The sequence below is a fragment of the Somniosus microcephalus genome, chromosome 16 (genome assembly GCF_052327205.1).
Source record: "Somniosus microcephalus isolate GS21.2 chromosome 16, FLI_Smic_1.0, whole genome shotgun sequence".
Classification (NCBI taxonomy): Eukaryota; Metazoa; Chordata; class Chondrichthyes; order Squaliformes; family Somniosidae; genus Somniosus; species Somniosus microcephalus.
Window position 1 is genome coordinate 81,418,769 of NC_141002.1, and position 15,047 is coordinate 81,433,815.

A 15,047-nucleotide genomic window follows, 5' to 3' on the forward strand; every position below is an offset into this window, starting at 1 on the left:
TTGCACCAGGGAGGCAACACACCATCCTGGAGTCTCGATTGCGGCCACAAAAACGCCTATCTATTCCCCTTACAATTGAGTCCCCTATCACTATAGCTCTTCCACTCTTTTTCCTCCCAGTCTGTGCAGCAGAGTCACCCATGGCGCCAGGAAGTTGGCTGCTGCTGCCTTCCCCTGATGAGTCATCCCCCCCCAACAGTATTCAAAGTGGTATATCTGTTGGAGAGGGGGATGGCCGCAGGGGATTCCTGCACTACCAGCCTGCGCCTCTTACTCTGCCTGCTGGTCACCCATTCCCTTCCTGCCTGTACAACCTTTACCTGCGGTGTGACCAACTCGCTATATGTGATATTGACGACGTCCTCAGCATCGCGAATGCTCCAAAATGAATCCATCCGCAGCTCCAGTGCCGCAATGCGGTCTGTCAGTAGCTGCAGCTGGACACACTTCCCGCACACGTGGTCGTTAGGGACGGAGGAAGCGTCCCTGATTTCCCACATAGAGCAGGAGGAGCACACTATGGGGCTGGGCTGTCCTGCCATGACTTGCCCTTTAACTAATTAATTAAAATTAAATGAATCCCACCAATTTCACTAGAGTTAAATGATATATTTAAGGGCCCTGGTTTACAAACTGTCCCCGCTACACCACAGCAACCTTAAAAACTGTAAGGTTCAATTTCCTGGAAATGAGTCATGCCTCTCTTGCCTCTTAAGTTTCATTTTCCTCTGAACTGGCAGGCTTAATTTCTGCAAGTCAAGCATATGTGTAGTTAGTATTTCATCCTCGGAACATTCTGTGGCTTTGCCCGTTATAAACCTGCTTTTCTGTAGGTGAATCCCGTCTGTCTTGCCCTTTTTATGTCCAATTTTTAATATCTTACTTCATACAGCAAGCAATTAGGAAAGCAAATGGTATGTTGGCCTTTATTACAAGAGGATTTGAGTATTCGAGTAAAGACGTCTTACTGCAATTATATAGGGCCCTGGTGAGACTACACCTGGGGTATTGTGTACAGTTTTGTTCTCCTTACCTAAGGAAGGAAATATTTGCCATAGAGGGTTCACCAGACTGATTCCTGGGATGGGGGGATTGTCCTATGAGGAGAGATTGAGTAGACTAGGCCTATATTCTCTAGAGTTTAGAAGAATGAGAGGTGATCTCATTGAAACATACAAAATTCGTACAGGGCTTGACGGGGTAGATGCAGGGAGGATGTTTCCCCCTGGCTGGGAAGTCTAGAACCAGGGGTCACAGTCTCCGAATAAGGGGTCGGTCATTTAGGACTGAGAGGATAAATTTCTTCACTCGGAGGGTGGTGAGCCTTTGGAATTCTCTACCCCAGAAAGCTGTGGAGGCTCAGTCATCGAGTATATTCAAGACAGAGATTGATAGATTTTTGAATATTAAGGGAATCAAGAGATATGGGGATAGTGCAGGAAAGTGGAGATGAGGCAGACGATCAGCCATGATCTTATTGAATGGCGGAGCAGGCTCGAAGGGCTAAATGGCCTACTCCTTTTCCTATTTCTTATGTTCTTAAATGTTCCCGTAAAGGTGCGCGCACGGCCGCGCAGTAATCTGAAAGGTCCCACGCTTTAGAAAAAACAGGCCGCGCAGCACAAAGCACAGCTTACAGGCAACGTTGTGCAAGCCCCACAAATAAATAGTTTTTTCTGCCGATTGCTTAATATCCATATGTAATTACATTTCAGGGTCGCCAGTTGAAGGGTTTTGATAACTATTTTACTCATTTATATGGACTGGTGGTGAACTTTCATCTATTCTGGGTTTATAAAACCATGTGAATAAAATGTGTTTTCTTCCCCTTTGCTGACAGTATCCTCTCCAGTGCCACCTTCGTTCTCTACGGATTACCAGACCGGGTATTTTGTTCCAATGCCACCAGTGCCAGTATCTTTACAACATCAAGTTAGTTTCATTTCTACATTAATCCTAATATAAAAATGATTGTGCTATGGTGTTGAGTGCCCTTAATTTATACATCAAACTACGGTACTAATTATCTTCCATGTTGTCTAACTCTTATTGCCCTGGATGTGTACACACTGTACAATCCGAACCGATTGGTTGCTGTCGGTACTCTTTTTTTTCTATGTTGCAACTGCACCTTTATTACTGTGCATGCACTATTGCCATTTTGCAGTTGATAGTATCCCAGTTAATTGCTTCAGGAGTGACTGAAGATCGTCTGCTGTCATGGTTTTTCATTTTTGCTGGCGTGGGGAGGGCGGACAAATGAGGTGAAGAATTCATATCGTCCAGATGTGATCAAGCCATTATAATTGGATTGTTGTATAAGCTGCAATGAAACAATCTCAGCCTTTTCTGTTTCATAGCAGTAAAAAAAAATGTTTAAACCTGTAAGATATTTAAATATTTTGCAAATCTGTTTCCTTTTAGAACATGGGGGAGCCTGTGATTCCAAATTACTTGGAGACTTACTTCCCCGGTCCCTTGGAGCTGCCCCCACCGCCGCCGCCGCCACTTCCTCCGGAGGAGCCGGAGCAGCCACCTAAACCTCCATTTGCTGATGAGGAAGAGGAAGAAGAAATGCTCCTTAGAGAAGAATTGTTAAAATCTATAGCAAATCGGCGTGCTGTGAAACCTGAAGTAAGTGAAACGGCTTTGGATTTAAAAAAAAAATCACATTTAGCCAGCAGAGGGCAATCTTTAACAAGTCAGGAGATTTAGTTGGAATGGTTTGTTCTTGAGGCTTCTTTGTTCAGTCGTCGATGAGTCCAGGATGTTTAAGTTTTATTTAAGATGCAAGCTCTCTTACATTTTACTACCCTGCAACAAGTCCTCGAGTTCAATTTCTGCTCTGTTGCAGTTTTAGTTGATTTTGGTTGGAGCACAAGAATTTCTTGAACTATGTTCTTGCTCCTGGTTGAAATCTATTGGCCTCTGCTGGCAACTGATGCGTCTGGATGTCTAATAAGGACAGGATTTGGCTGGGCTTTGATGCTCTTCATTGTGAGATACCTTGCTGATACTCAGTTACTTCACACATGAAAAATGACCACTTGGTTTGCTGGTGCCTGTTGAATCGTACTCCACAAGAGTCCGTGCTTCGCAGAAATGAAAAGCAGGAGAAAAACCTTCCTGTCACATGATGGAATCTTCTACATAATTCCCTATACTAATGGGGGGGGAAATTAAATATTTTATTCGTTTTTCAAAAAAAATCTCATACTAACATTTAGATGACATATTAGTTGGTTTGTTTACATTCATATTGGGTGAGTGGTGGAGGGGGAGGGAGTTAAGACTCTGGAATGTAATTTGAGCATTGCGAGAAGTAGAAAAGAATCACATTTTCATTATGTATGGCTATAGTTGACTTACCCTCCCCAATTTTCCTAAGCAGGATTCAACTGATAACTCTGATCTATCTTTGCCACCTCTTCCTAATGAGAACTCCCAGTCTGCGCCAATAAATAATTTTTCAACTGCTAGCCTGAACTCTACGTTACAACTGCGTCCGCAAAGCACCAAGTTTGTGAGAGGACCTTCAGCCCCTCGGCCACTGATAATGGTAAGTATTTTGTTTAGATTTTCTTGACAGTTTATGCTGACGGAATGGGTTTTCATTTCAAATATAATATTTTCGAATGTGGAGGATTACAGGTAAAAAAAATAATAATTTTTTTTTTTCCTGTACCCTCTCTGGAGTAATGCACAGTATTTAAGATTTTTTTTCAAATTTTGCAATGGAGTGAGCCTTTACCAAAATTGAGTAGAGCTTAAGTAAGATTTGTTGCTTATAATAAGAATATAAGAAATAGGAGCAGAAGCAGGCCATACGACCCCTCGAGCCTGCTCCGCCATTTAATGGGGTCAGAGCTGATCCGATTTTGGCCTCAACTCCACTTTCCTGCCTGCTCCCCACAACCCCTGTTGCTCAAAAATCTGACTATCTCAGCCTTGAATATATTCAATGACTCCGCTTCCACAACTCTCTGGGGTAAAGAATTCTAAAGATTCACGACCCTCAGAGAAGAAATTCCTCCTCATCTCCGTTTTAAATGGGCGACCCCTTATTCTGAGACTATGCACCCTCATTCTAGATTCCCTGACGAGGGGAACATCCTCTCGGCATCTACCCTGTTCAACCCCCTCAGAATCTTATGTTTCAATAAGATCACCTCATCTAAACTCCAATGAGTATAGGCTCAACCTTTCCTCATAAGACAACCCTTTCATCCCAGGAATCAACCTAGTGAACCTTCTCTGAACTGCCTCCAAAGCAAGTATATCCCTCCTTAAATAAGGGGACCAAAACTGTACTCTGTGCTCTAGGTGTGGGCTCACCAGCACCCTATACAGTTGTAGCAAGACTTCCCTACTTTTATACTCTCTTCCCCCTTGAAACGAAGGCCAACATTCCATTTGCCTTCCTAATTACTTGCTGCACCTGCATGTTAACTTCTTGTTTCATGTACGAGGACACCCAAATCCCTCTACCGCCGCATTCTGTAGTTTTTCTCCATTTAAATAATTTACTTTTCTATTCTTCCTACCAAAGTGGATAACTTCACACTTTCCCACATTATACTCCACCTGCCAAATTCTTGCCCACTCACTTAACCTATCTATATCCCTTTGCAGACTTTTTGTCCTCCTCACAACTTGCTTTCCCACCTATCTTTGTATTGTCCACAAATTTGGCTACAATACACTCGCTTCCTTCATCCAAGTCATTAATATAGATTGAAAATAGTTGAGGCCCCAGCACTGATCCCACTAGTTACAGATTGCCATCCTGAAAATGACCCATTTATCCCAACTCTCTGTTTTCTGTTAGTTAGCCAATCCTCCATCCAGTCTAATTACCCCCAACACCATGAGCTCTTATCTTATGCAGTAACCTTTTATGTGGCACCTTGTCAAATGCCTTTTGGAAATCCAAACACACTACATCTACTGGGTCCCCTTTATCCACCCTGCTCGTTACCTCCTCAAAGAACTCTAATTGATTTGTCAAACAGGATTTCCCTTTCATAAATCCATGTTGACTTTGATTGTATTATGATTTTCTAAATGCCCTTCTACTATCTTGTCCAATTTAAAGCTGTATCTTGAAACCATTAATTTAATTTTCTGTTCGGTACAATTATGTAGTATATTAAATTCCTGGAGCTTTAAATGCTAAAACACTCCAAAGTATCTTTTCAACAGTGACTAATATAAATGTTTTTTATTGACGGCAGGATTGTGATAGTGAAATATATTAATCATTTTGATTTATTGGTTAAAATCGCTCGATTTAGATATAATATATGGAGGATGACCTTTCTACTCTGCACGTAATGTTTCAGTTACTGCTGAAATCTGTAAAAATAGCCACGTTATTAACTTCCAACGGACCTAAAACATCTAAACAGAAGCAATACGGCCTTTAGCTAAATACCATTGGGCTCAAACCCTCAGTTACTTGAATGCAAGAAACTGTTATCAGATGATGTATTGTAAGTTCCAAGAAATTTTGAAACAAAATAACCAAGTTCATGCAGGTTGTTATAGAATAGGTCTTCTGTGATTTTTAGCCTTAGATTTTTGTGTAATAGTTTTCATTTTTTCATTTGAAAGTCCATCCTGCAGGTACTTGTCAACATATGGGTGTATATAGTATAGGTTTCAACAGCTTCCCTGTGAAGGCAGGAAATGACATAAAATTATTAAATAGAATATACCGCACAGGCCATTCAGTCCAACCAGTCCATGCTGGTGTTTATGCTCCACTTGAGCCTCCTCCCATCCTTCCTCATCTAACTCTATCAGCATAACACTCTATTCCCTTCTCCATCATAGGCATATTTAGCTTCCCTTTAAATGCATCTATACAATGTGCCTCAACTACTGTGGTAGCAAGTTCCACATTTTCACCCCTCTCTGGGTAAAGAAGTTTCTTCTGAATTCCCTATTTGATTTCTTGGTGACTGTCTTGTATTGATGGCCTCTAGTTTTGCTCTTCCCCACAAGTGGAAGTGCTAACTTAGTGTATGTTTTTCTTGGTTTACTTATTTCTGAAATGTTGGATGGTCTAAATGTGCATCTCTGGGAGGTTTATGGAGGCAAAACTTAATTATTAAGTCCTTTTAATTTCCTAATGTAAAAATTTGAGATACGGTGATTAGTGTTGTCTTTAAGCTGCGTGGCTGCGCAGCGCTCTGTTGGTCCCGCACAGCCGGTGAGCCGGCTTTTAAATAGAAAAACCGTGATTGGGTGAAATTTTGAATGGCCTGCGCAGCCCCTTAAAGGAGCCGCGTGGTCCAAAATAAAATTAGAGGGAACATTGACACTGACCTCAATTGCAGTATAGTGCGACATAGCCTGGCATTTTCCCTCTTACTGTGTACACTAAATATTTTGCTTTTTTCAAATTTGCAGATTCCAAGGCACAAATCGGTAGTTGTGAGACTGGATGACTCTGACGATAGTGAGTCAGATAATGAGCAATCCAGTTTAAACGTGGGTGTCTTTGGAGGTTTGGAGTCCATGATTCGAGAAGCCAGAAGATCTGCAGAGGTGTGGAGAAACATAACCACATAGCTACAATAGTAAAATGTTTTTGTAGGGTATAACTGTATTGTTTCCCCAAGACCTCAGGATGTCCCAAAGTGCTTTACAGCCAATGAAGTACTTTTGAAGTGTAGTCACTGTTGTAATGTAGGAAACGCGGCAGCCCATTTGTGCACAGCAAGGTCCCACAAGCAGCAATGTGATGACCAGCCAATCTGTTTTGGTGATGTTGGTTGAGGGATAAATTTTGGCCAGGATACCGGGTATAACTCCCCTGCTCTTCAAAATAGTGTCATGGGATCTTTTACATCTACCTGACAGGGCAGACAGGGACCTCGGTTTAACATCTCATCCGAAAGGCAGCACCTCCGACAGTGCAGCACTCCTTCTGTACTGCACTGGAGTGTCAGCCTAGATTGTGTGCTAAAGTATCTGGAGTGGGACTCAAACCCACAACCTCATGACTGAGGCGAGAGTGCTACCACTGAACCACAGCTAACATACCTTCATGCCCTTTTATATTCATAATTGGAATAGTAAAACTCAGATTATGTTTAGTGTTAGAAATTAACTGCAGTTTTCATTAAGTCACTAGGTAATCTCCTGTGGTCTTGCACATGGGAGTCAAGACCAAGTGCAGTGTTCAGGTGATGGGGTAAGAGGGCAGGGGAAATTTGGATTAGGTCATACAGATGCAATTCTGTCACTGCATCTATATATATAAAGCTGTCTGTCTGTCTGTCTCTGTCTGTCTGGTATGCACTCGAAAGTTACAGGGCGTACCTACGCGCGCGTTACCTCCAAAGAAAGCTTACGCTTCAGAGACGGTTTTAAGCGTATTTACTTTTCGGTCGGACGAAAATTGTTCGCGCCTTATGCAAAGAACCTTCAAAATTAAACTCATTATCTGCTAGCATTGATTGACTGACATCAAGGTTCCACCAATCCTGTTCCGTCACGATTGACCAATCCTACAGTACGGTCCCCTGATGGTTGGCCAATCGGTGTGGGCGGGACTATTCGTTTTCATCTCGGGGAGCTGCCAGCCATTGTTTGACTACCAGCTTCCAGCTCAAATGACTTCACCTTCCAGCTAAAACGACTTTCAAAGTTAGTTTCTCTTTTAAAAATAACATAAGATTTACCAAAAACGTTTTATAAGTACTTTCACTTTCATTTTTCAACCTTTTAAAAGCTAGACATACAGGGACACAGACAGGGCCCTAAGCCTCCCACTCGATTTAAAATGTTGCCCAGCACCAGATTCACAAAGGGACACAGACAGGGCCCCAAAGCCATAAGTAGTTTCACTTTCATTTTTCAACCTTTTAAAAGGTAGACATACAGGGACACACACAGGGCCCTAAAGCCTCCCACTCGATTTAAAATGTTGCCCAGCACCAGATTCACAAAGGGACACAGACAGCGCCCCAAAGCCTGGCACTCGATTTAAACCGCCTGCCCCAAAACAGCCCTGGCAACGCCGGGCTCCCCAGCTAGTTTATTTATATTATAAATTGCATATAATATACAAGAGTCCACCATGTGGCGATTTATTATGGAAACTGCCGTTGCAAACTTGACATGCTGTAATTACACCCTCCTGCCAGTGGAAGTGCTGCAGCATCACAACTGGCAGGATAGTATAATTAAAACATGACCAGTTTAAATTAGAAACGTGGACGTGGCAATTTGTAATGGAAAAAGTTGACTGGAAACATGCACAAACTAAGATTTTACAGATAGAACTGGGTGTACACAGTTGGTTTTGCACACTCCCTTTGCCTCAGTCAGCTAGTTTGAATATACAGTGACTGCTGCCAACGACTGGAAGCTATGCAGAAGCATGCTGTGCACTCCAACGACTGGAAGCATGATGTTTCTGCTTTTTTAAAAATGAGCCCGCTCCCTCCCCGGCTCTGTCTCTCCGGCCCACTCCCTCCCCGGCTCTGTCTCTCCGGCCCGCTCCCTCCCTGGCTCTGTCTCTCCGGCCCGCTCCCTCCCCGGCTCTCTTTCACCGGCCCGCTCCCTTCCCGGCTCTGTCTCACCGGCCCGCTCCCTTCCCGGCTCTTTCTCGAATTTTTAATGAGCCTGCTCCCGTAACGAGCCGGAAGCGCGTATGCGCAGAACGCTTCCAGTTTGTTGGCAGCGGTCGCATCCTTGAATATAACCTGGGTTAATGAGATGAATCAATTGATCAACTAAATGTAAATGCCATAAATTTGGACTGTTTCAACCATGTCCTATAAATGCACAGCACAATCTGTTAGTAATTTGGTACCGTATTGATAACTTCATTTAGGCTACAAGGAAGGCAGGTGTGGGAGTATGAAAAGGAAAACTCATTGATGCAGCAGGGTAGGGATGTCCAGCCTGTGATTCACCACCACTCCCCCCCTCCCCAGCCCCCATTCCCTGAAGTCTTGACGATCTGGCCCTCAAAGCAAAGACAATACAGTCTTAATGCTACTGTGTTTCTTATTAGCTTATTTGTCCTGTTTGAATTATGTGTGCTTGAAGGTATGGAAAATTGTTTTTGGTAGATACATTTTAAATTACACCATCAAACTCTGTCCCTATTACTGTACATCATTTTTGGCATCTTAACAAAACGCGCAAGTTCAAAAGACATTCGGCACTCGGAAGGGTTAATAGGTGCTGCTTCATTTCAGTAATGTATGGACAGCAAGGTTCCACAAACAGCAATGTGATAATGACCAGATAAATCTGTTTTAGCGATGTTGGTTGAAGGATAAATTTTGGCCAGGACACTGGGGAGAACTCCCCTGCTCTTCATATTATAAGACACAAATAAATTAATGGTAACCTGGATTTTAACTTTATATGTGGCCCTTGGGGCTCCATATTACACACATGTACAGTCCATGAAGCCAAAAGCTTTGACCTGTGAATGCGATGTATTTAAATGTCAACAAAGCTTTATTGATACGGTGTGACAAAACCTATTAATCACCAAGGTAGAAGGTCATCCAAATAGGAGACAAGTTTCTGAGGTGGGTCAAAGTCTCTAAACGAGTGAAAGCAAAAGTTATGAATGAAGTTGTTGACAGACATGGCATCGCTAGCAGAGTGCCGCAGGAATTTGTGCTGGGGCCATTGCTGTTTATAGTGGACATATATTATTTGGTTCTGGGAACAAAAACAAAGCCTGTTTGTTTGCAACTGATACCAAATTTGGGGGGTGGGGGGTAGGGCATTTTCAAACATTAGCGAAGACGCAAACTATATACAAAAGAATCTGGATAGATCGACAAGGTGGTTAGATGAGTGACAAATTATATGTAATATGCACAAATACAAAGTAATGAGACTAGGGAATGTAAACTAAATGGCTTTAGGCTACAGAGCACAAAGGAAAGGCACCTGAGGGTATTGTTGGATAGCTCTGTAAAACCAACAAAGCAATGTGCAGCAGTAAAGAAAGTTAACTGAATATAGGGATAGAGCAGAAATCCCAGGAGGTGGTGATGAAGCCTGTACTTGGCACTGGTTTGGCTGCACCTGTACTTTGTGTACAATTTTGGTCACTACCAAAGAGAGAATTATGCAGACGTTGGCGGCGGTTCTCAAAAAAGCAACGAAGCTTAAGGTATCTTACGTTATCAGGAGAGATTGAAAAGCATGGGATTGTTTACTTTGGCAGAGAAGGCTCAGGAGATATCAAACATCCTTCAGGGAATAGATAAATTGAATAGTATGTTTGAGATTACCGCAAACTCGAGAGCCAAAGAACGTGGTTTCAAGCTAGAAGAGGGAAGGCACGCATTTATGCAGAGGGTGGAGACTGTAAGACAACCAGCAGCCCAGGGAGACAGTGGAATAATTGAAGAGATCAATGGGTAGATATTTGAAGAAGGGGCAATTGAGGGACATTAGTTTTTGAGAACAGCCAGGTAATATCGCAGTCTTTTCTGATACTGTGCTATCCTGTGATCCTATATACAAAATTACACCTTTGCAGTAGGCGCTGCTTTTCAGACACATAGTGGGACGGAGCAAGTCCATTAGAGTTGTCATGCTGTATTTGACCTGAGTGCTTGGTACTCAATCTAAAAGTGGATATGAGTTTCAATCCTGAGCACTGGCATTCGTTGCCAATTTTTTTAAAAACACACTAACAGAATGTATGTATAAAGGTTGAATTTTTTTCTTTCCTTTTAAAGGCCTCAAAACCAAAGCCAAGACTAAAAGCAGAGAAAGAAAATGATCCTGCGGGAACCAAAGGTGGCTTTTCAGAGGGAGGGAAAAAAGAAAATAGACTTTTAAAGGAAGAAAATGCCAGGTACATGTTCAGTATTGATTTTGCCTATTTGCTTCTGTTCATTTTATGCTTAAAACAAAAATGATTACAAGACTTAATAATTGCTTTGTTTGAGAGATCCGTTTATTGAATAACCTTTGTCATTTGGAGGACATTGAAATTATGGCCATTTAATTCCCAATCACTGTTAAATAGGTATTTGTGCAGAAGAAATTGGATTTTGTCACCAGCTTTTTGTTAAGTTAGCGAATGTGAAACAGCACTTTTACTGTTCAATTTATATACATATTGTCCTGTAAGCTGTTTACGTTCCTTTAACTTTGAATGAAAGAAGACATCAATAGCAAATTTAGAACCTAATCAAGATAGTTACTGCAACCTGAATGTTTCCTCACTTCAGTGATGGTGTTGAACTAATCTCATGCCCAGTGAAAACAGGAAGACAAAAAGTCTGGGTGTGTTCTGGACAATTTAGCTTAATTCTTGTGACCACAAACTTGTACCAAACACTGCAAGCCTATTCTATGTGTTTGCTGCCAAGCATGAACAGAACATAAGAGGACTGTCTGTCTTCTGTTTGTCAGAAGGACATGCATTAGTTTCATTAGTGCAGTGCCATTGTACTGATTGGTTTGTCTTGATTTTATTTAGCCGTGAGAAGCAGCGATTGTTGAAATCTGATTTGTCAAGGAGTAGTCCATCACCGGTTCACTCAGATGCTGAAGCAAATGCTGTTGGAAAGAGAGTAGTGGTCAGTAAACAACTGTCAGACGTTGAAGATAGACTGAGAAAACACAAGTAAGTTTTGGTTGTGCTTAATTGGTTAAGTAGGTTTTCTTTATTCGGAACACCAAGGAAATAATGACAAACAAATTTGCATTAATAGGAACTTTCCCAGATGTCTTTTAGGCAGCAATGATGTAAATGACCAGACAAACTGTTTTGTTGGTTGAGGGATAAATGTTGTCCAGGGTGCCGAGAACACTCGCTGGCTTATCTTCAAATAGTGCCATGGGATCTTTTATATCCAACTGAACAGTTGGGACCAGAGTTCAACATCTCATTCAAAAGATGGCATCTCTGACAGTGAAGCACTCCCTCTGTACAGCACCGAAGTGTCGGCCTTGATTTTCTGCTCATGTTCTTGTAGAGCAGCTTGAACCTATGACAGAGGAGAGAGTGCCACCAATCAGCTTATTTGCTGTTTCCATTGTAATGTTCTCTGGCAACCGTAGGTCGGCTTCATTTAAAAGAAAATGAATGTCCCTCCCTAATTTGAGACCCGGTGTAAAATACCACCATTTCATGTTTGATTTTTGTAGGGCTCCCAATGACAGTCTTGTGTTGCTGTATTTAGCATAGTTCATTCCATTTGTTTCTCACATGCTCAAAACACCTGCAGAACAGGAAAGAATTTGGACTTCACTTTCATACAAGTTACAGGAAGGGGCAGGAAAATTCAAGCAAGATTGTAGGTGTCTCAATTTTCCAAATGCAATTTTCCGCAATGGTACTGCAACATCTTTGCACCTATTCTTTATCCCCTATCTTTGAGCAGCTACTGCACCTTCTATTAGCAAGGTACAGCTTTCTCGACACTTTCGAACCAAAACCTATTTTGAGTATGGTATTTACTTGAGATTTGGTAACCAAATAGACTACCCTGTACATGGTAATTAACCTATTTAGTATTAATGTGTAATATTTCCTCAAAGTTTTTGAAAGCACATAGCATGTACAATCTACACTTAATACTGCAATGAATTCTACCTTTTCTGTATTTATATTCGCTCCAAAAAAAACTTGGTTTATGACTTGGTGTTCTTTGTTTATATTTTAGTCTCCTGTTGACAAAAGATGAATCTCTCTTATCAAACCTGCTACAACAAGAAGCAAAAAAGAAAGAAGCGCTGCGCCAAGCTGAAGCCAAATATATGAAGCATAAAGAACAGTTGCAGGCAGCTGAGAAGATTGTGAATGCCAATAGAATGCTCCTTAAAAAGCTTCAAGAACAGGTAGGCAACATAATAGCTTTCTTGAGCTTCCCCTTTTCTTCCTACTCCCTAAACTGTTTCAAGTTTAGTTTTGAAGGATATACTTGCAACGAAGGTTGACTAGATAGATCCCTGGGACGAGAGTGTTGTCCTATGCGGAGAGACTGAGTAGATTGGGCCAATACTCTCTCGTTTAGAAGAATGAGAGGTGATCTCATCTCGGATTGGAAGGTGGCAAATGTAACCCCACTATTTAAGAAAGGATGTAGAGAGAAAACGGGGAACTACAGACCAGTTAGCCTGACATCAGTAGTAGGGAAAATGCTAGAATCTATTACAGGAAACTTTTTTTTATCTGGCACCAACGGGACCGGCGTGGTGCCGGTTTATCAAAGTCCGGATTACAGAGGTATAGTTAAAAGGTGCGAGAGCTCCGTACACCAACAAATCCAGGCTTCCCTGTTGCTTAGCAACAAGTGCAGGAACTCCGGCCACAGACCAAGCGTCCCTGTTGCTTAGCAGCAAGTGTAGGAGCCCCGGTTACACAACCACAGATCCAGGAAGGGCCACTAATATGAAGTAAAACTTACCTGAACCTACTCCTGAATTTTGCCGGTTAACACAGATTTCCGGTTATTTAGGTGCCGGTAAATCGAGAGTTTCCTGTATTAAGGACGTGGTAATAGGGCACTTGGAAAATAATAGGATTGGGCAGAGTCAACACTGATTTATGAAAGGGAAATCGTCTTTGACAAATCTGTTAGAGTTGTTTGAGGTTGTAACTAGCAGAATAGATAAGGGGGAACCAGTGGATGTGTATTTGGATTTTCAGAAGGCATTCGATAAAGTGCCACACAAGAGGCTATTAAACACAATTGGGGCTCATGGGATTGGGGTAATATACTAGCATGGATTGAGGATTGGTTAGCGGACAGAAAACAGTGTAGGAATAAACAGGTCATTTTCGAGTTGGCAGGCTGTAACTAGTAGGGAACCGCAAGGATCCGTGCTTGGGCCTCAGCTATTCACAATCTGCATCAATGATTTGGATGAGTGGACCAAATGTAATATGTCCAAATTTGCTGATGAGACAAAGATGGGTGGGAATGTAAATTGTGAGGAGGATGCAAAGAGGCTTCAAGGGGATATAGACAGGCTAAGTGAGTGGGCAAGAACATGGCAAATGGAATATAATGTGGAGAAAGGTGAAGTTACACTTTGGTAGGAAAAATAGAAAAGCAGAGTATTTTTTAAATGGTGAGAGATTGGGAAATGTTGGTGTTCAGAGGGACCTGGGTGTCCTTGTACACAAATCACTGAAGGTTGACATGCAGGTAGAGCAAGCAATTAGGAAAGCAAATGGTATGTTGGCCTTTATTACAAGAGGATTTGAGTATAAGAGTAAAGATGTCTTAGAGCAACTGTATAGGGCCCTGATGAACATAACATAAGAAATAGGAGCAGGAGTAGGCCAATCGGCTCCTTGAGCCTGCTCCACCATTCAATAAGATCATGGCTGATCTGATCCTAACCTCAAATCTTCTATCACTCTGCATCCACCCGAACCCATGTGATCTCCCGGGAGAGGCGAAAAACCAGATAAAGACCCAATGGCCAATTTGGGAGAAAAAAATCTGGGAAATTCCTCTCCGACCCATCTAGGCGATCGAAATTCTTCCAGGAGATCAGTCTGTCCCTATATTTTCTACAGTACTTACCTTCTGTAAAGGCGATCTCCACCCCAGCCAGGAACAGGAATAAAACCATCTCCTGAAATCTAACACAGAATTAGAACACAGTAGGAGCAGAACAAGGCTACACGGCCCCTGGGCCCACTCCACTACCCACAGGACCATGACCATTCCGAACCTAGACTCGGGTCCAATTTCCTGCCCGCTCCCCGTAACCCTTAATTCCCTTTACTTCTAGGAAACTATCTATTTCTGTTTTAAATTTATTTAATGATGTAGCTTCCACAGCTTTCTGGGGCAGCAAATTCCACAAACCTACCACCCCCTGAGTGAAGAAGTTTCTCCTCATCTCAGTTTTGAATGAGCAGCCCCTTATTTTAAGATTATGCCCCCTAGTTCTAGTTTCACCCATCATTGGGAACATCCTCACCGCATCCACCCGATCAAGCCCCTTCACAATCTTATATGTTTCAATAAGATCGCGCCTCATTCTTCTGAACTCCAATGAGTAGAGTCCCAATCTACTCAACCTCT

The 15,047-nt window shown here is 42.1% G+C and overlaps 1 protein-coding gene across 2 annotated transcripts in view; it reads left to right on the forward strand.

Annotated features, from left to right (window-relative positions):
- zfc3h1 (zinc finger C3H1-type containing) overlaps positions 1 to 15,047 on the forward strand; it is an 81,238-nt gene that overhangs the window by 21,827 nt on the left and 44,364 nt on the right. For both annotated transcript variants that reach the window (XM_086009331.1, XM_086009332.1), the window contains exons 7-13: positions 1,841 to 1,932; positions 2,425 to 2,634; positions 3,392 to 3,559; positions 6,415 to 6,552; positions 10,731 to 10,849; positions 11,480 to 11,626; positions 12,669 to 12,843. In XM_086009331.1, the coding sequence (XP_085865457.1) occupies positions 1,841 to 1,932; positions 2,425 to 2,634; positions 3,392 to 3,559; positions 6,415 to 6,552; positions 10,731 to 10,849; positions 11,480 to 11,626; positions 12,669 to 12,843 (1,049 nt within the window). The remainder of the gene's footprint in view (positions 1 to 1,840; positions 1,933 to 2,424; positions 2,635 to 3,391; positions 3,560 to 6,414; positions 6,553 to 10,730; positions 10,850 to 11,479; positions 11,627 to 12,668; positions 12,844 to 15,047) is intronic.